The 27,357-nt window shown below is 38.5% G+C and overlaps 1 protein-coding gene across 4 annotated transcripts; it reads right to left on the reverse strand.

Moving 5' to 3' along the window:
- Positions 1–1,366: 1,366 nt before the first annotated feature.
- Positions 1,367–27,357, reverse strand: LOC104241172 (uncharacterized). Of its 4 annotated transcripts, XR_011403810.1 has the most exons (4): positions 27,016–27,357; positions 14,039–14,087; positions 11,646–12,881; positions 1,367–1,824 (listed from the first exon to the last, which is right to left on the reverse strand). XR_011403810.1 is itself a non-coding variant. In XM_070162849.1 (2 exons), exon 2 carries the CDS (start codon positions 20,725–20,727, stop codon positions 19,366–19,368), a length of 1,362 nt encoding a protein of 453 aa, XP_070018950.1. In that variant the 5' UTR covers positions 20,728–24,513; positions 27,016–27,357; the 3' UTR covers positions 19,079–19,365. The 4 variants fall into 3 exon arrangements, 2 of the variants coding, with proteins under 2 accessions (XP_070018950.1, XP_009794394.1); XR_714645.2 differs by lacking the exon at positions 14,039–14,087; XM_070162849.1 differs by lacking the exons at positions 1,367–1,824; positions 11,646–12,881; positions 14,039–14,087 and adding an exon at positions 19,079–24,513.

The following is a 27,357-nucleotide window of genomic DNA, read 5'->3' on the forward strand; positions in this document are numbered from 1 at the left end:
GCTTGAATTCTCTTCATCAACAGGAACAACGTCTTTTTACCTTGCCCTCAGCCCTTGCAAGGGCTCTATTGAGTACTGCACACACCAATCAAGTCTAGGCAATGCCTAAACTTGTTGGCCGGGACTGCCTTGGTCATCATATCAGCTGGATTATCATGCGTAGACATTTTCTCCACTTTAACAATCCCCTTTGATATAATGTCTCGAATAAAGTGATGTCTGTCACACCTCCTTTTTACCTACACCCCCGGAAGGGTGTATAATGGAGTTTTCCCAATTAAAGGACAATCGGAACGGGATTTGATTATTAAAAATTTAGAGTCGCCACTTGGGAAATTAATGGTGTCCCAAGTCACCGGTTTTGAATCCCGAACCGAGGAAGATTTGACTATGTATTACAGTCCGCGCACCAGAAATTCGGATAAGGAATTCTGTTAACCTGGGAGAAGGTGTTAGGCATTCCCGGGTTCCGTGGTTCTAGCACGGTCGCTTAACTGTTTTATTTGATTTTATCTGATTTCAATACATGCTAGCTTATGTGCCTTTTATTCGTAAACCGCTTTTTATCCTTATTTATTTTAAAAGAATTGCGACGTCGTGAAAACACGTTTCGAACAACGTCGCAATCAATGCACCCGTGGTTGTCAACCCATTTCGACTTCGTCGAGATTTGGATTTGGGTCGCATCAATACGCACCCGAGTTTAAGGAAGTAAATTATTAAAAACAACGTGCCTAAAGAGACTGTCGCGTTATTATCTTTGAGGGAGGCCATGAAATTCGCTAAACGGCTCATCCCAAACTCTAAGGATTTTATTACAAAACATTTATTGAGGGCCCCGCAATCTATGTATTTTTGTTTGGCGAGGCTCGTCTCATTTTATTTTAAAAGGATATCCTAAAAGGTCTTGTAGTTCTTCTATTAATAGTTATCTCTACTTTTTCAATTTAATTTTAATACTACTTGTTTGAGCAACCCAACACCCACGTGAATTTGGGCCTATAGGGATGCCCCACGTGATAGGTTGCCGACCCCTCATAAATTAGGCCCTTAAAAGGAGGCCTATTTAAATTCTTTGCAGAAACAATCAGGGATCGAGCCTGGGCGGTAACACAACACCCAAACGGCCCAATTAGTCCCCAATGCCATTCGGTGCAATTTGCACTGCATTTACCTAAAATTATAGAAACCAACTTTGCACTTTAACGCCATTTTTATTCCCGATCCCTGTTGCATTCAATTCGAAACATAGGCGACAAAATATTTTTCATCTATTAGTGACTCCTACATATTACTAAAGATGGCAATCAGAAACAGTTCAAATTTAACAACATGTGATAGCAACTTGATTGCATTATTTCACTTAATCACATGGACATGAACAAGTTAATGACCCAAACTCAAAGTGGACTAACTATTTCCAAACTAATTCAAACTAACATTGTTAGATAAACTGGACTATTAGAATTAACTACTGAAACATGAACTTGTGTTTTTCACTATTCTCATTTACAAAATCGTTCTGTGAAACTAACTAACTAACACTACTAACTACATAACTCTCATGGTCAAGGGGAGACATAGCATCAATTCATAAGTTCACAAATTAAAACAGCACAACATTGTCCAGTTATACAGTTTGTAATCTCATTAACATTACTGAAATTCCAGTCCAAATGAATCAACCAACACGATTTTTTTTTTAAAAAATGAACAGTAAAGGTAAATATTCAAGTGTAAGCATGTGTTTCTTATTATTCACACTTCAAATTTATTTTCTACAAGTGGCAGTAATCTTCAACATTGCTTGAGCATGAGAAATACCTGGAAATTGAATAGAAATGGAAGATGAGAGGTCAGTTAAGACGATAGTGAGCAGCAACAGCAAATTCACAATCCAAACAGAGGAGTCAACAACCCACCAACTCAGAATCCAAAATTTTGACTCAACACTGAATTCTTAAGCAGCCAGAACACCCCAAACTCGAAAACTCAACAAATGGAACCGAAACAGACTGACTGAAACTCCAATATTACTTGAAACAACCAGAAATTTCTCTGAATACTCAAATCACCAGAAAAGGAACTGAGATTTGTAACTCAGCTACTAAAACTAGAGAATCAATTTCATAGTTGAATGAAACAGCACATGTTTTTGGATTTTTATGAACCTATTTGCTTTTTTTGGTTTTTGAATTTCTAACTTCTACTTTGAATCTGGAACTAGAAAGGAAAATTTTCTGGAAGCTAAACTTGCTATAAAAAAGTGAATTTTTGGCTGAACAGATCTTCCCCTTTTCTCAAGGCATTTCATGCCCTTTTATAGGTGACAAAAGAGGGTAAATCGGATTTTAGGTTTTCTTTTTAGTCCCTCCCTTATTTTCAGTTTAGTCCCTCTATTCTTAACTTGCTAAACAAGTAAATGCATCACAATTACTGAAATCTACACTTGTACCCCATTCTAGAAGGTCCTACACCCATTACAATTCCTAAACTACCCTTTCCCTACTTTGAAATTACTTTTCTTAAAGAAGCTACCTCTTTCTATGCCTAAAATACCCTTCTACTAGTCTGAAATTTACAGCCCAATATTAACTGATCTCAACTCCTTCATCTTAGCTAAAATTTAACTAAAACTAACTAACATATGATCTATTCAGCTAACCCAAACAACCTATCTTAAACACTACATTAATTAACACTAATGCTGAATGAACAATTAATCAAACTAATAACTGAAATCAGTCCCAAACAAATTCCAACCCAAATTCATTAGTTATACCAACGACCAAATATTATTTAAGCATTCAAAATCAAAACAGAATAGGAATTGAAATTAACCTAACCTATAACTAACAATTAACGGGCAGCATTGTATCGACCCAAACTAATCAATTAAGACGATTCTAAAATCAAAACCATGATCAACCATCAAACAAAATTAAAACTATAACTGGGGAAAAGCTTGCTGACTAAAACAAATGAAACAGTGAATCAAAAGAATAATTAAACTATACTAATAAACAAAAATAAAGCATAAAAGTAACCTGAACACTTACTGAAATCAAAATCAAGAAATTGTAACTAAGACTTCACTCATGCAGAAAAACAAAAAGGAAAAAGAAATGAAAAATAAAAAATGAAACAAGATAACTCACTGATACACGAAAAACTCCGGCCAGTGGTTGTTACTCCAAAACTCCTCGGAATTTCTTACCCGTAATATCCCTAACCATATGTTTTCATAAAAACCCCATGGTTAGGGCTATTAAGGTCCGAAATCATGGAGATTTTGCTTGAGGGCTTTGGCCGGAAACTTTAGATTTGATATTCGAGCTGCTCCGGGCAGATTCGAGAGACAAGGCCATGGGGGTTGGGTAGAGGAGGCCCAGGCGGTCACAGGGTGTTAATTTGGTGGTCGATGGCATAAGTGGCGTTTGCCGGCGGTAGGGTTCCGGCGAAGGATATGAGGGAGGCTAATTTTTAGGGTTGGAGTATGGGTGAGGTCTGAGAGACGAGATGGGGGAGGGGTAACGTTTGGACACTAATATACTAAACAATCCAAGCTTCTCGTCCGTTGGATTAATTAACCTCGACGACCCGGATTGATCGACGCTAAACGGCGTCATTTCGTTAAAGGGGGGGAAGGCCGGGTTGAAACGAGGTGTGGGCTTGGTCCGGTTGGGCTGTGTGTTTGGCCCAAATTTGGTCTTCAATTAAGACCAATTTTTAAATTGTTTTCCTTTTATTATTTCAATTCATTTTGTATTATTTTCTTTATTATTTTTCTGACTTTATAAAATTGCAAAAACAATAAGAATAAAGACCTGATATATTTTCAACGTTAAGATAATTAATCCCTAAAATTGTTTAAAACCTATTTCGCGACAAATTCAACAATTAACAATTAAAAATTCAAAAGCGGACTATTTTTGTTATTTTCTCCATATTACGTTCTAAAAACAATTTAGCCACTAATTAATCCTAAAATATGAAATTAAATCCTAAATGCAAATGTCCAGTATATATATTTTTATATTTTTCATATGAATTAAAAATGCACACAATCAACAAAAAATGCCACAAAATTCACAAAAATTGTAAAATAACAATGAAATTATTTTGTTTGAATTTTGGGAATAACTCATGTATAGGGCAAAAATCACGTGCTCACAATGCCTGACTTCAATATGCTTCGTCCGCTCATGAAACAACTGATTCTTAATAAGATGAATGACACTTTGACTGTCACAAAAAACTTGTGTCTTCTTCTGAGCTAGTCCAAGATCACTTACCAAGCCTTGTAGCCAAATAGCCTCTTTAACTGCTTCCGTGATTGCCATATACTCAGCTTCTGTGGTAGACAAAGCAACGACAGACTGCAAAGTCGCCTTCCAACTGATGACACTACCAGAAAGAGTAAAAATATAGCCTGTCAGAGATCTTCTCTTATCCAAGTCCCCTGCATAATCTGAATCGGCATAGCCAACTAAGGATTCACTCAACTTGTCTTTGTAAGAAGTCAAGCCTACATCTGCAGTACCCTTCAAGTATCTCAAGATCCACTTCACCGCCTGCCAATGTTCTTTACCAGGACATGCCATGTATCTACTCACAACACTAACAACATGTGAAATGTCAGGGCGAGTGCAAACCATAGCATACATAATGCTACCTACAACACTCGAACATGGAACACTAGACATCTGTTCCATATCCTCGTCTGTTTTGGTGACATGTCTGCAGACAACTTGAAATGGGAAGCAAAAGAAATGGACACAGATTTAGCACCTATCATATTAAATCTCTTGAGGACCTTCTCAATATAGGACTGTTGGGACAACATCAGCTTTCCAACCCTTCTATCTCGAGTAATCTCCATCCCCAATATCTTCTTTGCAGCACCTAAATCCTTCATCTCAAACTCCTCACCTAGTTGCTTCTTCAATCAGGTAATATGTGACATGCTTTTAGCAGCAATAAGCATGTCATCCACATATAGCAACAAATATACACTAGAACCGTCTTCAAGCTTTTTGTAATACACACAACTATCATATGCACTTCGAGAAAATGCAATTTGAATCATAAATGTATCAAATCTTTTATACCACTGCATAGGCGACTGTTTCAAACCATATAAAGATTTCTTAAGCAAGCAAACATGATTTTTTTTATCCTGAGTAATGAATCCCTCGGGTTGACTTATATAAATCTGCTCATCCAACTCACCATGCAAAAATGCAGTTTTCACATCTAACTGCTCTAGTTCTAAGTCATGAAGAGCCACCAAAGCTAGTAAGACCCTGATAGAGCTATGCTTTACCACTGGAGAGAACACTTCATTGTAAACTATCCCCTCCCTCTGTGAAAAACCTTTAGCTACTAATATTGCCTTGTACCTTGATGCTTCAACCCCTGGATTGCCCTCTTTTCTTTTGAAAATCCATTTGCAGCTTAGTACCTTCTGTCCCTTTGGCAATGGAACAAGCTTCCATGTCTGATTCTTATGAAGAGACTCAATCTCTTCACTTATAGCACCAACCCACTGATCTGCTTCTGGACTAGAAATAGCTTCTTTATAGCTATTAGGCTCAAGCACATCAATGGTCTCTGCAACAAACAGAGCGAACTCCACAAAATTAGCATATCCAAGAAAATTACCATCAGCTACATTTGTAAACCTTTGTGGTGGATTGATCACTCTCTTCTCTCTGCCTGTTGCAATGCTATAGGGTTGTTGTGCAGGTGCATCAACATTATTGTCTTGATCAATATTTTGCACCTCATCCACTTCCTCTACTTTAGAACTACTGGGCTGAGCTAGTGGAAATTCAATTTCTAGCTTTATGCGGTCACTTACACCATGATCTGTTTCTGCTATTGCCTTCTCCCTATGACAGTCCAGTGAGGCAGATTCATTGAATGTTACATCCCTACTGATAATTAGCTCTGGAGTCTTTTGATTTGTGCACCACAACTTATAACCTTTCATTCCAGTTGCATACCCTAGAAATATGCACTTCTTTGCCCTCGGCTCAAGTTTTCCATCCCTCACATGAGCATAAGCAGGACAACCAAATATCTTTAAATTTGAATAATCAGCAGGCGAACTGGACCATACCTCAAAAGGAGTTTTGAACTCAATAATTGTGGATGGAGATCTATTGACCAAATAACAAGCTGTATTGATTGCTTCAGCCCATAAATCTTTGCTAACACATGAGTGTGAAAGCATTCTTCGTGCCCTATCACAAATCGTTCTATTCATACGTTCTGCAACACCATTTTGTTGTGGTGTTCCGACACAAGTGCGGTGTCTCACTATGCCCTCCTTGCTGCAGAAATTATCGAACTCAGAATTGCAAAATTCCAACCCATTGTCAGTTCGAAGACGCTTAACTTTTCTTTTCGTCTGCCTCTCAACCATCGTCTTCCATTTAACAAATGTCGAAAATGCCTCATCTTTTGTTTTCAGAAAATACACCCATACCATCCTTGAGTAATCATCAATCAAAGTCATAAAATACCTGGCACCACTCTTGCTGGGAACTCTGTTTGGACCCCACAAGTCAGAGTGTATATAATCTAACTTGTCTCTGGTATTGTGCTCGGCCTTCTTGATGAACTTTATCCTTGTCTGTTTACCGAACACACAATGCTCACAAAAATTCAAAGCTTGATTTTTGTACCCATTCAGCAAATTCTGCTTACTCAACAAAGACAATCCATTATCACTCGTATGGCCAAGTCGCAAGTGCCACAACTGATATTGATTCAGATCACTTTTCCCATAAGCTACAGCAGCTTCCGCTTTAACTACACTGGCCTGAAGATGATACAATTTAGAATGTAGATTACTCTTCATGAGTACCATGGAGCCTTTACACACTTTAAGTATTCCATTCTCGGAGTGAAATTTATACCCTTGATCATCCAAAGTCGAAAGAGAAATCAAATTTCTCTTTATCCGAGGAACATGCCAACACTCAATGTTTCTGATGATTCCGTCGAACATTCTCAATTTGATGTTACCAACCCCCTCTACTGGTAATGGATTATCATCTCCCATATAGACAGTCCCACTCATTTGTTTGTAAGTTGCAAACCAATTCTCGTGTGGACTCATGCGGAAAGTAGCACCAGAATCAAGAACCCAAGAATTTTGCCCATGACTAGAACTCACAGCACAAACTTCCCCTACATAATCACTATCATCAGAATTATTGCCAGTGTCAACAATATTTGCCGAATTATCTATTTTCTGCTTCCCTCTTTTCTCCTTCAGCTTAGGACAATCTCTCTTGTAGTGACCTTGCTCCCCGCACTCATAACAGTTTTGCTTCCTTGCTCTAGACTTTGATCTTGCAGTTGACTTTTTACTGTTAAAGTCCTTTTGTTGTGTTCTTCCTCTAATCACAAGACCCTCGCCCTCAATTCTGTTGTCTGGAAAGCTCTTTTTCAACTCTTTAGATTTTAGTGTATTACTAACATCTTCTAGTGAAATGCTGTCTTTCCCATATAGCAGTGTATCGGCAAAAGTATCATAAGACTGTGGTAAAGAACATAACATAATCAAGGCCTGATTCTCACTCTCAATTTTGATATCCACATTCTTCAGGTCCATTATAATTGAATTAAACTCATTAAGGTGAGTTTTAACAGGTGTACCTTCGTTTATACGGAGATTGTATAACCTCTTTTTTAGGTAGAGGCGGTTTGTCAGCGATTTCTTAGAATACAGATCTTCCAGCTTCTTCCATGTCGTTGCTGCAGAAGTTTCTTCAGCAATTTCCCGAAGAACGCTATCTGTAACGCTCATGAAGATCGCACTCAAAGCCCTCTCCTTCAGGTCTTCCTTCTTTGTCTCTTTCATATCTTCAGGAAAATCCTCATCAATTGCTTTCTATAATCCTTGTAACACCAAGGACGATTTCATCCTAATCTTCCATAGACTGAAACTAGAACCTCCATCAAATTTCTCTACTTCGTACTTTGTTGAAGATGATGAAGACATCTTAACCTTAAATTATGTGTAGAAACCCGAACCTTGCTCTGATACCAATTGTTGCGGAATATCGTGGGTTAACTAGCACACAATCACACACAAAGCAAATAGAGAAGAAAAATCAACACAAGCATTTAACGAGGTTCGGCCAAGCCTAATCCTCGGGGTAAAAGTAGAGAGAGTTTTCCACTATGAATGAGAAAAGAAGCACAATACAATCTATAGAATCCCCAACTACAACCCCTATATATAGATCCAAAAGGTCTCAAACATATATGAGAAAGGTTTCCCAATTTGACAAGGTCTATAGGTTTTCCTTTCCCAATTCTATTAGGACAATGAGTTTTCCTAAACCTATAGGGAATATGGGTTTTCTAAAAATACAAGGAAATAATTCAAGCCACAAATAACATATATATATATATATATATATATATATATATATTCATTTTAGGTGATTTTCAGGTTATAACTTTTATTTTAGGTCTTTCATTTATGACCAAGGGCTGATATAGTATTTGGTCATAGGGTGTAATTAACAATATTTAGGAATAAATGTGTTTATACTAAGTTTACTCTAACCATCAAAAAGTATTAGTAAATACAGTGACATTTTGTATTTATTGATTAAAATCTTAATCCACCTTTGTTTCTTATTGACTGCTATTTAGCCTGGTCTTTTCAGACTTTGTTTTGTTCAACCATCTGCAAGAGCAATAAGTTATTTTCTTTATTCACGCAGTTTGATAGGACATAAATTTAAAAATGAAAGAATTTTTTTTAGATGGGTGGTCTAAAACAAGTCGTAGATATCTGTGTGACTGCAAATTATCTCATTAAAGATAAAGTAAAAAGTTTAAAATTAGTTTCAAATATAAAAAGATATTATTCTATTTGGAATTGCTGAAAAAGGAAACTACATCATATAACTTTGGATGGAGGGAGTACATAATTAAACTCATATATGCTATTGAAATTTGAGCATTCAAAATGTAAGAACTAAGATTTACAACTAATTGGTAAACTTCCCCAGATCTACAATTTACAATTCTAATTTAATTTAAGTACAAAATTTATTAATTGAACACATAGTTCAAAATTAAGTATTGGAGTTTTACTCCCTCCGATTCACAATAAGTGTCCAATTTGCTTTTAGCACGCCCATTAAGAAAATACTAAATTTTATACAAAAATACCTACTATGACTAAACTACCCCTAATTAAACATTTAATGTGAGGAGTAAGAAAACTTTTTAGGGATATGTACATAAGGGTTATTTTGTAAGAACAAATGCAATTCTTTCTTGATTACATAACTGGACACTTATTTTGAACCAAAATGAAAAAATAAATTGGTCACTTATTGTGAACCGGAGGAAGTATCTACTAAAATAAAGAGGTGTGCTTCCCCAGGTCTCATTTCTTTGGATGTAAAACACACTATTATAATGCATTTTTTCCACAGTACAAGATGCACGTTTTCCCACGGCCAAATATTTCCATTTCTTTGGGACTAAGCACACATGATTTAAAACGCAGTATTATACTGCGTTTTACTTTAATGGTTAAAATTCCGTTAAAGTAAAATACAATAAATACCGCGTTTTAGATAGAAAAATATCTTTTTTTTTTTCAAAACTATAGAAACGTATTTTGAGTCCAAAAACTTGCCATTTATGTTTCGGACTTCTCGATAAATAGGTAGACATAAATCCAGCTACCTTCAGTTAATGACTTCCATAATGAATATACGTTTATTTTCAGAATTCTAAGCATCACGCCAAAACTACTTTGGGAACATGTATATGGTACTTTTGGTGTTCCAACTAATCATCAATTCTGCTTTTATTTTATTCTTATCTATATTCATGAAATGTTTGAGTTGAGAATATATTTCAACTGGGAATATTACTGCCCCCAGAGAGAAAAATAGCTCATTTTCCCTCGTTAGCTCTACTTGTGTGCTTTTGATCTTTTGTTCACAGCAGGATGAGGATAACTCATTTTCTTTATCATTTCATGATTCATTTTCTTGGTTTTATAGATAATTCGATTGCCAAATTAATTAGTGAACTTACTTACATATGTTTAGAAAAAAGAGTGATTATGCTTTATTAGAATTGGAAGTTTTCTACAGTATATGATCTTGTTTGGAGGTTGAAGGCGCGCACTTTGACATTAAAGGTAACTGGACTCTCAGGGCGGGCATGGTTAGACTAATTTTTCCTCTTTTTGTTTTTTGGTTAATGGATTAAGAACATGCGTGTGATAATATTGTTTTGTTTGTCACACCCCTTTTTTTTTACCCCTTCAAAAGATAATGTGTGTTATGGATTGTAGGTTAAAGAGATTCTCCAATTAAAGTGACAAATTTGAAATAGGGATTATTTTATTTACAGAGTCGCCACTTGGAATTGATTTTTGCCGGTGTTCCAAGTTACCTTTTATTTGAATCCCTATTCAAAGGAAGGTTTGACTCTATTATTATTGGTCTGCGAAAACAAAGTCCGGGTAAGGAATTCTGTTGACCGGGGAGAAGGTGTAAGACATTCCCCGAGTCCCGTGGTTCTAGCACGGTCGCTTTATTGACTAATGTAAGGCGTAAATCAACTTTTAGTTATTCTTGCATTTTATTGATTGGTTTATTTATTACCGCTTAATTAATTATTATATTTTATTAATTATGTTTACCAAGATGCGAAATGCACACAAGGATGCTTCTTTGGAATTAAATGTTAAACCAAGATACGGATGCACACATGGTTAAAATATAATTATTTCAAATTTAAAGACATCGAGACGCGGGAATGCATACATGACCCCTCTATTACTTAAGCATATCAATCCAAGTTTCGGGTAGGAACACATGGGCTAATATTTAAAGTTTTTTCTAACATTGTAATTTATTCGTCTCTTTCGTACCCGTGATATTCATTTGTATATTTTTTAAATATATATTTTTTATTTATTTATTGCAACGAGTCATGAATTAGTTTATAACATATCTCAATCACTCACAATCATTTTCTTATCAATCGGCCCCGACTTTCACCTAGGTTCAGTTTATTAATAACTTTCCCATAATATAATTTCAACAATAATGCAAGAATAATACTTAAACAAATCAAAATAATATAAAAAAGTAACAACAATAATTATGTAATACAGATTATGAACTAAACCTTTAACATAAGCTATAAAAAATTCCATTGAATTAGTTTCAAAAATAAAATCCAAATATGAGGGCATGAAGTATATGATACCATATCAAGTAATACCATATCTTAATGGGTTCGAAAGTGTCCTAGAATGGAATACTTGATGTGTACTTTTCATAGATTAGTTAAATAATTTATTATATCATAACTATAGATTAATACTAATTCTTCAGTTAGTACAATCTAAAGTTGATTGTTCAGAAACTTATTTAAACCATAGCTACTGAATACTTGGAATAAATATTGAAAATACTCTCGGTAATCACATAAGTTATATAGTGTCACCAAGAAATGTTTAATTTTTTTTATAATTAATTTGAATTAAAGATATGCGTCCCAATGAACAAATTCACAATAGAACTAAACTTCTCCACAAATTATTAAACACAGATTGTAACTATGAAGAGAAGAATAAGAACCTTTGCGGTGACGATTTTTACTGTATCGAGAAAACTCCAATAAATAGATATCCATTGTCGAACTTTTGAAATAGCAACGAACAACAGTGAGCCATAAGCCGAAAACTCAACGAGAACTTTTTGAGACCTGGATCTTGAACGAAAAATCCTAACTTTGTGTGCTTTGTGAAAATGGAATTTTTCGTTCTTGTTAACCACCCAAAACTGATGCTTCCTTTTTCGTTCTTCTCCTTTTTCAAATATTCTCTCGTCCGTTCTCCCTTTTTTTTTCTTCAGATTCCAACCCCTCTTATATATAGATGTGTATGTGCTTAATAACTTATGTGAAGAAAGTGGGAAAATGGAGATTGAGATGTGAGTGTGTGCAGATGATCGTGTATCTATGCAATGTGAGTGAGTCTTGCAAAAAGTGGGGGTGAGGCATGAGTGAAGTGGATGGGGAAGTGTGTGGGGAACATGTGGGGGACAAGGAGTGGAAATAACTTTATTAGTGGGATAGAGAATAACTTTATTAGTGGTATAAGGAATAACTTTATTAGTGGGATAAGGGGACCAGCGTGGGAAAAAATGGGAGCGGGAAAGATGGAGCGAGAAGTGAGGTACTGGTGAGATGAGTGGGGAAAAGAGTTCAAACATGGTCAAAAATTAACTGCTCACAGCATGCCCCTCTTTGCTTGGAAGCATGAAGAGTTTTCAGGCAAAGAAAAGATGAGCAATATGACTAATTTTTGGTCGTACCATTATTCAAAAAGGAGAAATAAAAGATATGGTGCAACTGAGTCCTGGTTTGGGCGGCCTATATATCATGTCGCGTGTAGTTCAAAGAAAAGGTTGGAATGATGAGTTGAGAAATCGAGTGAGGTCCCACCGAGGCTCCAGTCCGTAAGTCTGTTATTACATCAAAATAAAAAAAAAAGAAACTGAACAAACCTATCAGCTATGAGTTACAAGATTCCTATCTATGAGTCTTCTAAAGCTTGATCTTGAGTCTTGGATGGTTCTTCCTGCAAACTCTAATCTGAATCTTGATGCTCGTTAGCTGCAACCGCTTGTTCAGTCTTCTTCAGCTTTTCAGATCAAAACGAGACATGCAGAGCTTGTGACTCCAACTATGTCTTGAGCAATCCACATCTTTCCTTCGCTTCTGCACTTTGGATTCACTTCTTTTCCTTTTTCTTTATTCTGGATTGAGATTCATTATTTGGGCATCTCGAACCCTGTGCCTCGAGGTAAGACCTGCTCAAATACCAAAGCAAATAAACAAACGAAATTTTTCTGCCCCAGTTTTCACTAGGAAAATTTTGTGAGTTATTATAATAAAATTCTAAACTACTTCTTTATTGAAAGCAATAAAATCAGGATTGTGTATCCTTGAGAAAAAGGGAGTGGGGAGTGGGGCCCTATATCTATACTAAAAGTCTACTAGGGAGTGAAAACCCTATGTTGGAAAGCTCAGCTAGGGATTAACGTACCCTATACTAGTAAAGGAAATGTAACCCGGGGTTGGTGCCATATATTACTGAAAAAGAAATGTAACAAGGGGTTGACACCCTGTATTACTGACAAAAAAAAATGTTGAATCCCCCTGGGTGATAAAGTTCTACCTGGGTTAAACTAACAAAAGCAAACCTGGGTGAAGAGTACTTCTACCCGGAAACTATGAGCCGGATCCCCCTAGGCAAAAAGGTTCTACCTGGGTTAAACTAACAAAAGCAAACTTGGGTGAAGAGTACTTCTACCCAAAAACTATGAGCCGGATCCCCCTAGGCAAAAAGGTTCTACCTGGGTTAAGCTAATGTAAAACAACCTGAGCGAAGAGTACTTTTACCCGGAAATATGAGATGGATCCCCCTAGGCGAAAAGATTCTATGTTAGGCTACGTAAAACAACCTGAGCGAAGAGTACTTCTACCCGGAAATATGAGCTGGATCCCCCTAGGCATAAAGGTTCTACCTGGGTTAAGCTAATGTAAAACAACCTGAGCGAAGAGTACTTCTACCCGAAAATATGAGTTGGATCCCTCTAGGCGAAAAGGTTCTACCTGGGTTAAGCTACGTAAAAATAACCTGAGCGAAGAGTACTTCTACCCGGAACTATGAGCTGGATCCCCCTAGGCGAAAAGGTTCTACCTGGGTTAAGCTAATGTAAAACAACCTGAGCAAAGAGTACTTCTACCCGGAACTATGAGCTGGATCCTCCTAGGCGAAAAGGTTCTACCTGGGTTAAGCTAATGTAAAATAACCTGAGCGAATAGTACTTCTACCCAGAACTATGAGCTGGATCCCCCTAGGTGAAAAGGTTCTACCTGGGTTAAGCTAAATAAAAATAGGAGGTGGGAACAATAGTGACGTATGCCAAAAGTAAAAGAAAAATGGAGATTTTAAGGAACTTACGTTTGGTGATATTCGTTCTTTCAGAATCACCATTCTACATGCTTTGTTCCTGCTTCAAACAAAGAAAAATTTGTGAGTTTTCAAAGTGGTGGTTGGTTTGTGGCCTTGATGGCCTGAGTAGCTTGGTTCACGGCCACTGCTGTCGAAGAACCGATTCTGTCAGCGTGGTACCGAGATGTCCATGGTACCGCTACCCTTGTCTCTAAGGCAAGGCTATTTTTTTCTTTAAAATCAAGCTCAGTTGTCTTGCACCCAGTATCAGTTTGTGTCCGTAGTGCTTATCAACTTTTTTTATGAAACAGGTTTGCTTAGGCGACCTTTTCAGTTTTTTTGAGACACTTTGTTCGCCTTATCAAATGAGATCACATTTGGATTTGTGCCTTCGTCAATGCCATATATGCCCCAAATTGTGCTTGACATTACAGGGAAACTGTATCCAGTTTTGCAGCCCTTTCTTTGCTTCGATTTTGATGCAGGATTAGACCGAAAGGGACTCAAAGAAAAATTATGGGTAAAAATAGAATAATAATTGGAAGCGAAAAAGAACTGTGCTTAAACAAAAGGTGTCCCTTTCGGGGAAAGGAATATGGAGACTTATCTGGAGGTATGTGCCGACTTCAATGAATGATGACATGCATTTTGGACTGGACGCCTGATCTGTCTAATTCTCAAAATCTGCCGCAAATGCTCATCTTGAATTTGTCTTGGTTGTGCTCATGCCGGAGAATCGAAGACCCTTATTTGGCTAGTAGCGCCCTTTGCAGGTTTTCGCTAACTAACCTCTCTCATTTCTCTACTAACTGTTGCCTTATGGTGCCCATCTGGGTTTTCACCAACAAGACTCTCTCATCTCTTTGTTCACTGTTGCCTTATAGTGCCCGTATGGGTTTTCACTGATAAGACTCTCTCATTTTTTTTTGACTAAGATACTGCATGAGGGAGGTTACCCAACGCCCTTGGCATGTGAACTTCAAACATTCTCAAACACATCGATCAGAATCTCTTGAAAGGTAAAAAGGCGAAATAAACCTTGAAACGAATTACAACTTTTGGAAACCGTTTTTTACAAAAAAACCGTGAAATAAAACAAACTTCTGCCCCAGTTTTGGAGTACTAGGAATATGGGTTTTTTGTTCTGATGGGACCGAACCCAGGGTAAGGCTGCCTACGTATCCTTTCGGAATCAGGTCTCACGTAGTTCAATGAAAAAAGTTATTGTTTTTTTTCTTTTTTTTTTTGGCTTTTTTTCTTTTTTTTTCCAAGCACACAGGTAGACAAATACGGATCAAAAGGCTTAACAAAAGGGTGACACCTATTTGGAGTAGCGAGCAAATGATAGCCTTTGTCACTTTAATCTGAGAAAATCAATGCGTGAAAATTCTACAGTGGGTATATATCAGACATAATATCTTTTGACTGCATCTGCGTTAATAGTCATGTCTGGTACCCGTCCTTATTCATCTACCAAATGCAAGGCCCTTTTTGGTAATACTTTCTTGATGATGTATGGTCCTTGCCAGTTTGGGGCGAACTTTCCTTTAGCTTCTACCTGGTGCGGAAGGATGCGTTTCAACACCAGCTGGCCTACCTCAAACTTCCTTGGGTGCACTTTCTTATTGTAAGCGCGTGCCATTCTTTACTGATATAATTGGCCAAAACACACTGCTGCTAGCCGTTTTTCATTGATCAACATCAGTTGTTCTAATCGGGTCTTGACCCACTCAGTGTCTTCAATCTCTGATTCCATAATAATTCAGAGAGAGGGAATTTCGACTTCAACAGGTATTACAGCTTCAATTCCATATACAAGCAGATACGGAGTTGCACCAATAGATGTGCGAACTGTCGTGCGGTATCCCAAAAGAGCAAAAGGCAGCTTTTCATGCCATTGCCTGGAACTTTGGATCATCTTCCGAAGAATCTTCTTGATGTTCTTGTTTGCCGCTTCAACGGCTCCATTGGCTTTTGGCCGGTAAAGGGTAGAATGGCGATGCATGATTTTAAATTGTTCGCATACCTCCTTCATCAAATGACTATTTAGATTGGTTGCATTGTCAGTGATAATGGTCTTTGGGATACAAAAGCGACAGATGATGTTGGAATGAACGAAATCTACCACTGCTTTCTTGGTGACTGCTTTGAAAGTGACGGCCTCCACCCACTTGGTGAAGTAATCAATTGCAACCAAAATGAATCTATGCCCATTTGAAGCCTTTGGCTCGATCGGCCCAATGACATCCATTCCCCAAGCAACGAACAACCAAGGAGAGGACATGGGATGCAACTCCGAAGGAGGCGAGTGAATCAGGTCACCATGAACCTGGCATTGGTGACACTTGCGAATAAATCTGAATCAATCTCGCTCCATAGTAAGCCAATAATACCCTGCCCGCAGAATCTTCTTTACCAAAACATATCCATTCATGTGAGGTCCGCATACCCCTGAATGCACTTCACTCATGATCCGCTCTGCTTCTGTAGCACCTATGCATTTCAACAAGTTTAAATATGAGGTCCTCTTGTACAGAATTTCCCCATTCAGGAAGAAACCATTGGCGAGCCGCCTTATAGTTCTTTTTTGATCTCCTTTGGCATTCTCTGGATATTATCTTGATTCCGAACTTGGATTTCTAGTGGGTCAACATGAGTGTTGCCTGGATAAGGGATCATCGAGGCTAAAGTGGCCAAGGCATCGGCTAGCTCGTTGTGAAACCTGGGAATGTACCTGAACTCGATGGATCTGAATCTTTTGCTCAAGTCTTGCACACATTGTCTGTACGGAATAAGCTTGATGTCTCGAGTCTCCCATTCACCTTGGGCTTGTTGGATAATCAAGTTAGAATCTCCCATAACCAATAGTTCATGCACATCCAGATCGATGGCCATTTTCAAACCCATGATACAAGCTTCGTATTCTGCCGTATTATTGGTACAGAAGAACCGAAGTCGGGCTATTGCAGGGTAATGATGTCCAATAGGTGAGATGAGGATTGCCCCGATCCCAACTCCTTTGATATTGACAACCCCATCAAAATACATTTTCCATACAGGGTGATCGTCTGAAACTACTTCCTCTATTGAGTTGACCTCTTCGTCTGGGAAGTATGTGCTAAGTGGCATGTACTCATCATCAACTGGATTCTCTGCCAAATGATCTGCCAAAGCCTGTGCTTTCATCGCGGTGAGAGTGACATAGACGATGTCGAACTTTGTGAGCAGGATTTGCCATTTTGCGAGCCTGCCAGTGGGCATTGGCTTTTGGAAGATGTACTTCAAAGGATCCATTCTGGATATGAGGTAAGTAGTGTAGGCCAAAAAATAATGTCTCAGCTTCTGAGTGACCCAAGTCAAGGCACAACATGTCCTTTCTAAAAGGGTGTACTTAACCTCATAATTGGTGAACTTCTTGCACAAATAGTTGATTGCATGTTCCTTTTTGCCTGTTGCATCATGTTGTCCCAGAACACATCCAAATGAATTATCCATCACTGATAGATATAAAGACAAAGGTCTACCAGGTTCAAGTGGGACCAGTACATGGGGTTTTGACAGATAATCTTTGATCCTGTCAAAGGCTTTTTGGCAATCGTCCGTCCACTTGATAGCGACATCCTTTTTTAGCAACTTAAAGATGGGCTCACATGTGGTTGTGAGCTGAGAAATGAAACTACTGATGTAGTTCAACCTCCCGAGTAAACTCATGACTTTCTTTTTGTTCTTCGTAGGTGGCAAATCTCAAATGGATTTTATCTTAGATGGATCTAGTTCAATGCCTCTTCAGCTGACTATAAAACCGAGGAGTTTCCTAGATGGAACCCCAAATGCACATTTGGCTGGATTAAGCTTAAGGTCATACCTTCGAAGCCGTTCGAAGAACTTTTTCAAATCGCACACGTGATCAGCCTGTGTCTTTGATTTTATGATGACATCATCGACATATACTTCAACCTCTTTGTGCATCATGTCGTGAAAAATGGTGGTCATGGTCCTCATGTAAGTTGCCCCTGCATTCTTTAAACTGAATGGCATGACCCTGTAACAATAAGTACCCCATGGAGTGGTAAAAACGGTTTTTTCTGCATCATCTTCATCCATTAGAATTTGGTAGTACCCAGCATAGCAATCCACGAACGATTGTATCTCATGCTTTGCGCAATTATCTACAAGAATATGGATATTTGGTAAAGGAAAATTATCCTTTGGACTTGCTTTGTTCAGGTCCCTGTAGTCAACACAGACTCTTGTCTTTCCATCCTTCTTCGGCACATGCACAACATTCTCCACCCAGGTGGTGTATCAGACAACTCTGACCATATTGGCGCTCAATTGCTTCATTATTTCCTCTTTGATTTTGTCACTTACGTCTGTTTTAAATTTTCGTTGCTTTTGTTGGACTGGTGGAAAATCATGATACGTAGGAAGCTTATGAACCACTAGATCAGCACTTAAACCCGACATATCATCGTAAGACCAAGCAAACACATCTTTGTATTCAAATAAAAGTTGAATCAAGGCATCTCTGGTTTTCTGTTCGGTGTGAATGCTTATCTTCATTTCTCTAATTTCTTCAAGACTTCCGATATTAATTGGCTCAGTTTCATTGAGGTTGGGCTTAGGCTTATTTTTAAATTGTTCCAGCTCTCTTTTTATTTCCTCAACAACCTAATCTTCATCATATTCCACCTCTTGATGCATTATTTCGATATTAGACAGCTTTTTAAGATCTGGGCATGAATTCCTCATGCATGTCATGTTATTAAAGCCGGCATTAACAAAACTGAAATGGAAATAAAATGACAGGAATTAGGAAAAGGGAAAGATACAAAACTTAATACGAAACTGAACTGCATTTCATTGAATTCGAAAGGATAGAAGGGTTAACATTAAAATAAAACAATCACACTGAGATGTTTGGATTACAACCCTGAAAGTAACCCAAAATACAAAAAAGAAGCTGCGAAAGCAAACTACCAAGACTCCTTCCTTGTGGGGAGAGGAGTTGCTTCCCAGTTGGTGAGCATGGTGTTTGGGTCAATTATTTGCATATTGGCACGACTAGTGCCTTCACCAACCTGGATCATATTCACTTCAAAAGAAAACTGGCTGGGGCCATGGCAAATTTCATCAATATTTGCATGCGCCGAGGAATTTTGACCCTTTCGGAGTTGTGGCTTGACAAAAGTGTAGAAAATAGGAGGGATAGGTTGTTGTAAGACCCATCCATGCCTTTTGCGGTGTTTGGATTTATTTTCGTCTGCTTGTGTTGGATTGAAACCTAAACCAAAAGTACCCCGGTTACCAAACGGAGAAATAGGCTCTGAAATTCCTTACAATGATGCCCCCAAGCCTTTCCCTGGCTCATAACCTTGTCTCATCATAACCGCAGCCACCATTATAGATGTGGTGGAAAGACGAGGATGCAGAATGGGCTTTCCTTCCTCAACATGGTCCATAGAAACTACTTCGAAAGCTTGATAGACAATGGACTCACACCCTTCCTTGGCCTCAATGCACGGGATTAGCGGGTCTTTATAAATGGACGACTCGTCTTCTCCGTGAACAATAATCTCTTGCCTATTTTGTTCGAACTTGACCATCTGATGCAATGTGGATGGCACAGCTCGAGCCATATAGATCCATGGCCTTCCAAGAAGAAAGTTATAATAAGTGTCCATGTCCACTACTTGGAAGACAATTTCAAAGTCAACCGGCCCAATCATCATAAGGAGTTTGATCTCCCCAGTGGTATCTCTCGCTGAACCGTCAAAAGCCCGGATGCGAACATTGCTGGGTCGGATTCTGTCTGTGTTGATCTTCATGCCTTGCAAAGTAGAGAGAGGGCATACATCTACACTCGAGCCTCCATCGACCATGACTCGCTTTACATAATGCCCCTCACATTTGACGACCAGGTGCAAAGCCCTATTGTGCCCGGCTCCTTCCTCGGGAAGTTCATCATCAGTAAAGGAGATTCTGTTTACCTCAAAAAAACTATTAGCCATCTTCTCCAACTCATTCACTGTGGTCTTCTCTAAGACATGTGCCTCGTTTAAGGTCTTGATTAGTACACGAGCATGCTCTTTTGAGTGTAGGAGCAGAGATAGTAGAGAGATTTGGGTAGGAGTCTTTCTTAGCTGTTCAATAATTGAGTAGTCATGAACTTTCATCTTTTTCAAAAACTCTTCTGCCTCTTCTTCCGTGACAGATTTCTTTATTAGCAATTGTCCCTCTCTGATTTGCTTGGCCTTCCTCAACTCCTCTGGAGAGTAACACCTCCTTGATCGAGTCAAACCTCCAGTTTCCCCCACTTTTTCTATGATTTCCTTGCCTTTGTACGTCATCACAATTTTGTTGTAGTTCCAAGGAATGGTTTTTGTATTTGTCACAGGGGGTTGCATGGCAGGTCTGATTATGATCCGCTCTGTTATACCGTTTGTACTGCCCTGTTTCTGCCTTGTGATGGGGTGGCCTCTAAGGACATACAACCTTGGGCTTGGAATATTAGAGCAAACTTCCAATCTCGTGACCTTGGGAACAAATAAAGTTACATTTTCTGAACTCGGGGCGCCTTTCACAAACAATGGCACATCTTGGATCGGACTTACATCCCATTTGGTTCCCTCTTGAATTGTTCCCACGGTCATCTCTGCCCGATTAAACGGCCTACATTCCAGATCTCGTCCAATCATTCCTACAAAATAAACATCATTGTGTGCTGGCAATGGGTTATTACATTGGGAGGTTCTTCGCCATTTGTTACCACAATCAACTTTTCAGTGATGAGTCTTTCTATAGCTCTTTTTAGAGTCCAACAGTCATCTGTGTTATGCCCCGGGGCACCTGAATGATATTCACATCTAGCATTTGCTTGAAATCCATGTGAATCGGGATGCATATGGTGGGGAGAGATAGGTCCAATCACGCCCATCTGTTTCAGCTTCCGGAAAAGACTAGAGTATGGTTCAGCCAATGGGGTGAATTTTTCCACCGGCCTCTACTCTCGACCGTAATCCTGCCTGGGACGAGCATTGTTGGGTGCCCAAAAATTTTGTTGCTGAGGTCGGGGGGCCCTTGGAGCTGGTTCCTGTACCTGTTGATTAGGAGGCCAAGCATATGATTGAGCATTGAACACTGTATATTGCGTTGGGCCCACAGAGTATTGAGGAATCGGCGGGGGATAATAATGTTGAGAGTATCTGGATTGCCCCTGCTGAACTTGCACATAATGGTGCGATGCCCCTATTTGAAACTCCCTAGATCCCTAAGCCATCATGGACCCTTCATCTCTCTTCTTTCTAGTTGCCAAACCTCCCGACCCAGTTTGGATAGCTTGGGTGGTGGCTTTGAGAGCAGCTTGACTTACAATTCTGCCGGTCTTGAGGCCATTTTCGACCATCTCCCCTATTTTGATTGCTTCTGCAAAAGGTCTACCCATCGCGGATATCATGTTCTGAAAGTAATCAAGCTCTTGAGCCTCCAGAAAAACAGTGATCAACTCGTGGTTATCCATGTGTTGCTTAACTCTAGCCGTTTGCTCCCTCCACTTGATGGCATACTCCCTAAAACTTTCGGTCAGCTTTTTCTTCATATTGGACATAGAATTATGATCCGGCACAATATCAATGTTGTATTGGAATTGCTTGACAAAGGCCTGGGCCATGTCATCCCAGACATGCCAGTGAGAGATGTCCTGGTCAATGAACCACTCAGAGGCTACCCCTATAAGACTTTCTCCAAAATATGCCATCAATAATTCTTCTCTTCCGCCTGCACCCCTCAGCTGGTTGCAGTACCTTTTCAAGTGGGCGATAGGGTCGCCGTGTCCATCATACTTCTCGAATTTTGTGGTCTTGAAACCTGGTGGCAAATGATGTAAGGGAACATACACAGATCATTGAACGAGACACTTTTGTGACCACCTATTCCCTGTATGTTATTTATGTTTTGTTCAAGACTTTTCACTTTCCTGGCCATCTCATCCGGCTCCCTTGTCTTAGCAGGTTTTTCATTTTTCGCTGGTGACTCGTGCTGAGGGGTCTGATTGTAGGGAGCTGAGGCCCTAAAAGCCATATTTGGGGAGTAGTATTGGCCATCATAAGCCTGAGGTAGTGGCTCGTTGTTGGGTCTCGTCACAGGTGGTGGCGGTGGTACTGTATATGCCAGTGCGCCAAACACAACTAGAGGGGTGTTCCTAAACGGTGCGACTGGAGGTCGCATATTAAAAGTACCGGGGGCAGCATGGAGGCTGTAGTTTGTCACATACCCATGTGGTAGAATGGGATCGCTCGTTGCATGGAGCGGTGTCTGAGTAGCCTGGGGTATGGTGCAAGTTCCCTCTGAAGGACCCTGGGGTGGAGGTCGACTGGAAACCCAAGCTTGATATACATCTGACAGTTGTTGTCTCAATTTTCTTATTTCTTCCGATTCTTGCTCAACTAACTGACCCTGCGGATTGTCACTGACCAACTCGATTTCATCGTAGTTATCCATTACTATTGGTCCCTTAGATCTTGTGAAGTAATGATGTGTTTCCAGATTCAACACAAACCAACCACATTAAACTTACTCTCTATAAGAGACAACAAATGTGTTAGGGTTAGACATTTTATAGATATGAATTACACATAACATGTCATGCTCCTAACATCATCACCGTTTCTAAAATGCATTTTGGAAGGCTTCATGTTTCATTCCGGCTTATCAAGTTTCTTCTTATTGGCGCCTTCCCCCTTTTTTTATCAAGTTACACTCCCCCCATTTTGATCCCAGCTTAGATTCATTGAAAAATATTTTGATCGAACCTTTTGTGGGTTGCCTACCTATCATGTCGCCGCATGAATCAGATCATTACGTAGTTCAGGGATGCAAGACATTTGATTGAATTATTTTTTATTCAAAAACAAATACACACAACATTTTGAAAAATAAAATCTTTATGGGTTTTCAATATATATTTTTGTTTTTGGTACAAGACGTTGAAACAAAATCCGCAAAGAAAACTACAACAGATTCGACTGGATTGAAACAAGACTCACAAAACCAAAGCCACAAATAGACCCCTCATAGACTCAAAAATAAAAATACACCTACTAAAACACCTTTAAAAAAAGAAAAAAAGAAAAAAAAATGAATGCAACAAAGACTCCAAATTTGCAGACTATCCACTTGACATCATCTTGGTTGGGGTGCTCCCTGTCCCAATTGGTTGGACATATCTTTGTACATGGCCTCCAGATTTGTAGCAATGTGACGAGCGAGGTTGATTGCGGATTCAATAAATATTTTCTTATTCATTTTCTCACAATCTGTGCACCCCAGAGCAGTGTACTCGGCTATCTCAAGTATCCTTCTCTTGACATTTTCTTGGACAACAAACATGCCATCGATTTGCTGCCCACGAGCATCGGCCAAATTCAGTGCATCTGCCTCACGGTCCAGCACTGAGTTCCTTTGTTTCATGTCTTCAGTCAAATCATTTTGCAGCCGTCCTATTATCTCATGATAGTGACGTTTCTCCGTCTCGAATTCGGCTAGTTGGTGATTCTTGATTGACTCGAACTTCTCACTCTGGAGATCAAACTCCATTTGTTGTTGGTGCATTGCTTCCTCGACGATGCTCAAGTCTTCTTGCAACTTACGTATTTCAGCATTTTTGTTCACCCCAACTCTTCTGACTAAACCATTCGTGTTTGCCAGTTCTTCCTGTAAGCGGGCTACCTCATTTTTAGCTAGGTTTATATCTTTATCCATGACCCTCAAAGCAGATTGATAATCGTTCTTAATATTTAAACGAATCTGAGCAACTCCTGTTTGTTGTTGGGTTTGTTTTTTGGCTATGGTCATCTGAGCATGCTCCAATTCCTCTTTCAGATTTTCTATAGTTCTTTGATCATTTCTCCTCCTTTTCGAACCCTCAGGCCTATCTCTAAACGACGAAGGATCATGAAACCAAGTAATATATTCAGGGATCACCTCTCTACGATCTCGGTCTTCTACCATCTCATTCAACTCCGAGACTTTACTCCCATACCAAATTTTCATAATTTCCTCTTCGTCATGAGGTTGATCTTTACCAAAATCATAACAGAACTTGCTCATATCTCGTGTTGGTGGCACCTCCTGTCGTCGTGCAAACTGGCGCATTACCCGAAGTGGAGCATAGATTACGGCCCCACCCCTGGAAATGAGCGATCTCTTCCAAGGTCGGAGTCATTTCACAGTCAGTAAAATGGAACACATTGTTTTCAGGATCCCAATGCGGAATCAAAGCTTCGATCACATCCCTCCTGGGTTGGATCGTCATCATGTGAACCAAATGTCCCAAGTGCTTCTTTATCTGGTTTCGTTCATATTCCTTAAAATCTTTCCACCAATCCCACAACAATTGTGGTATCTGATCAACAATAAGAAAATCTGGTATCCCTTATGACCTGGGCCTCTTTTCAGACTTACCTCTTTCCCCACTCATTGTGCACCTGTTTAGCCGGATACGGGGTTAGGTTTTAATCAAATATACTATTGAGACAAAAATTCCAATTTCTCGGGTTTTACTCTAAAAACAAAAAATGAAAATGAAAATTGAAACCAAACTATGGGACTAAAAAAAATTAAATTAGTAATATAGCCATTAAATAAAAAAAAATAAAAATAAAAGGCCCAAATGATTTTTTTTTTGAAAGAAATTATTATATATTTTTTTTGATTGATTTTTTTTTTTCATTTTCTAAGGCAAGATTTTTTTTAAAAAAAAATAATTAAGGAAAAGGAGAATATGTTTGGACTTTTCTTCTTTTTTTTTTTGGAAAATTGGAAAATTGGGGGCCGGAACCGACGAGGTTTGCCTACGTATCCCACATCTGGTGAGAATCAGACCCGCGTAGTTCGGTCAACTAACTATTTTATTCTTTTTGTTTTTTTTAGAAAAATTAATCTTTACGCCAGACCACTGCATGATTTCAGTAAAAAGGGGTTATTTGTACCAAACTAGGAGAATGTTTTTTTATACTAAGCTAATTTTCTAAAGCCGGTCAACAATGCAAACAAGCCTTCCAAGTGAGGTAGCAAGTAGCACATAAGTGGACATGCTGGTCTCAAAGAGGATATCTGTCTTATACGGACCCGACCCCTGTGCCGAGCTTTGCTAAGTCGAATGATGCAAAACAAAACGATCCTACTAAGGATAATCATGCATGTGGCTTGTTCTTCTAGGTTTTTTAAATCATAAAGGAGATGGTATCTCGACCTGGCTTACCTGGGTGGACAACCCGAGCCGAGGAGCATCAAAAATCACCAGTAGTAAAACAACACTGGCTAGCTAATGGCTCTCCCGCCTAAACATGTGTGATTAAATCCTTCACCAGAAGCTGGTAGGCTAACTGGCTTTATCTCAAGACAGAAATTTTGTGATGCTGGTAGGCAAACACAACATAACTACCTATCAGAAGACTCAGAGGGGTGCGAGAGAGGATACAATTTATATCACAGTTCAAATAAATATTAAAGCGGTAAATAAGCGACAAATAGCATATTATGCTCCCAAACACAATAATATTCAAGACATGATAAAAGCCAAACAAAAATCAATATACAAAGCTTGAATTCTTATTAATAGGTCCCCAGCAGAGTCGCCAGAGCTGTCACACCCCTTTTTTTACCCCTCCAAAAGATAATGTGTGTTATGAATTGTAGGTTAAAGAGCTTTTCCAATTAAAGTGACAAATTTGAAATAGGGATTATTTTATTTACAGAGTCGCCACTTGGAATTGATTTTTGCCGGTGTTCCAAGTTACCTTTTATTTGAATCCCTATTCAAAGGAAGGTTTGACTCTATTATTATTGGTCTGCGAAAACAAAGTCCGGGTAAGAAATTCTGTTGACCGGGGAGAAGGTGTAAGGTATTCCCCGAATCTCGTGGTTCTAGCACGGTCGCTTTATTGACTAATGTAAGGCTTAAATCAACTTTTAGTTATTCTTGTATTTTATTGATTGGCTTATTTATTACCGCTTAATTAATTATTATATTTTATTAATTATGTTTACCAAGATGCGGAATGCACACAAGGATGCTTCTTTAGAATTAAATGTTAAACCAAGATACGGAATGCACACATGGTTAAAATATAATTATTTTAAATTTAAAGGCATCGAGACGCGGGAATGCGTACATGACCCCTCTATTACTTAAGCATATCAATCCAAGGTTCGGGTAGGAACACATGGGCTAATATTTAAAGTTTTTTCTAGCATTGTAATTTATTCGTCTCTTCCGTATCCGTGATATTCATTTGTATATTTTTTAAGTATGTTTTTTTATTTATTTATTGCAACGAGTCATGAATTAGTTTATAACATATCTCAATCACTCACATTCATTTTCTTATCAATCAGCATTGACTTTCACCTAGGTTCAGTTTATTAATAACTTTCCCATAATATAATTTCAACAATAATGCAAGAATAATACTTAAACAAATCAAAATAATATAAAAAAGTAACAACAATAATTATGTAATGCAGATTATGAACTAAACCTTTAACATAAGTCCATTGAATTAGTTTCAAAAATAAAATCCAAATATGAGGGCATGAACTATATGATACCATATCAAGTAACACCATATCTTAATGGGTTCGAAAGTGTCCTAGAATGGAAAACTTGATGTGCACTTTTCATAGATTAGTTAAATAATTTATTATATCATAACTATAGATTAATACTAATTCTTGAGTTAGTACACTCTAAAGTTGACTATTCAGAAACTTGTTTAAACCATAGCTACTGAATACTTGGAATAAATATTGAAAATACTCTCGGTAATCACATAAGTTATATAGTGTCACCAAGAAATGTTTAGTTTTTTTTTTTATAATTAATTTGAATTAAAGATATGCGTCCCAATGAACAAATTCACAATAGAACTAAACTTCTCCACAAATTATTAAACACAGATTGTAACTATGAAGAGAAGAATAAGAACCTTCGCGGTGACGATTTTTACTGTATCGAGAAAACTCCAACAAATAGATATCCAATGTTGAACTTTTGAAATAGCAACGAACCACAGTGAACCATAAGCCGAAAACTCGACGAGAACTTTTTGAGACCTGGATCTTGAACGGAAAATCCCAACTTTGTGTGCTTTGTGAGAAAGGAATTTTTCATTCTTCTCCTTTTCCAAATATTCTCTCGTCCGTTCTCCCTTTTTTTTCCAGATTCCACCCCCTCTTATATATAGATGTGTATGTGCTTTATAACTTATGTGAAGAAAGTGGGGAAATGGGGATTGGGATGTGAGTGTGTGCACATGATCGTGTATCTG

This window comes from Nicotiana sylvestris, chromosome 11, assembly GCF_000393655.2.
Source record: "Nicotiana sylvestris chromosome 11, ASM39365v2, whole genome shotgun sequence".
NCBI lineage: Eukaryota > Viridiplantae > Streptophyta > Magnoliopsida > Solanales > Solanaceae > Nicotiana > Nicotiana sylvestris.

What these genes read in the sequence shown, in the direction of transcription:
- LOC104241172 (XM_070162849.1), bottom strand. Translation starts at nt 20,727, where the DNA reads ATGATTGGACGAGATCTGGAATGTAGGCCGTTTAATCGGGCAGAGATG.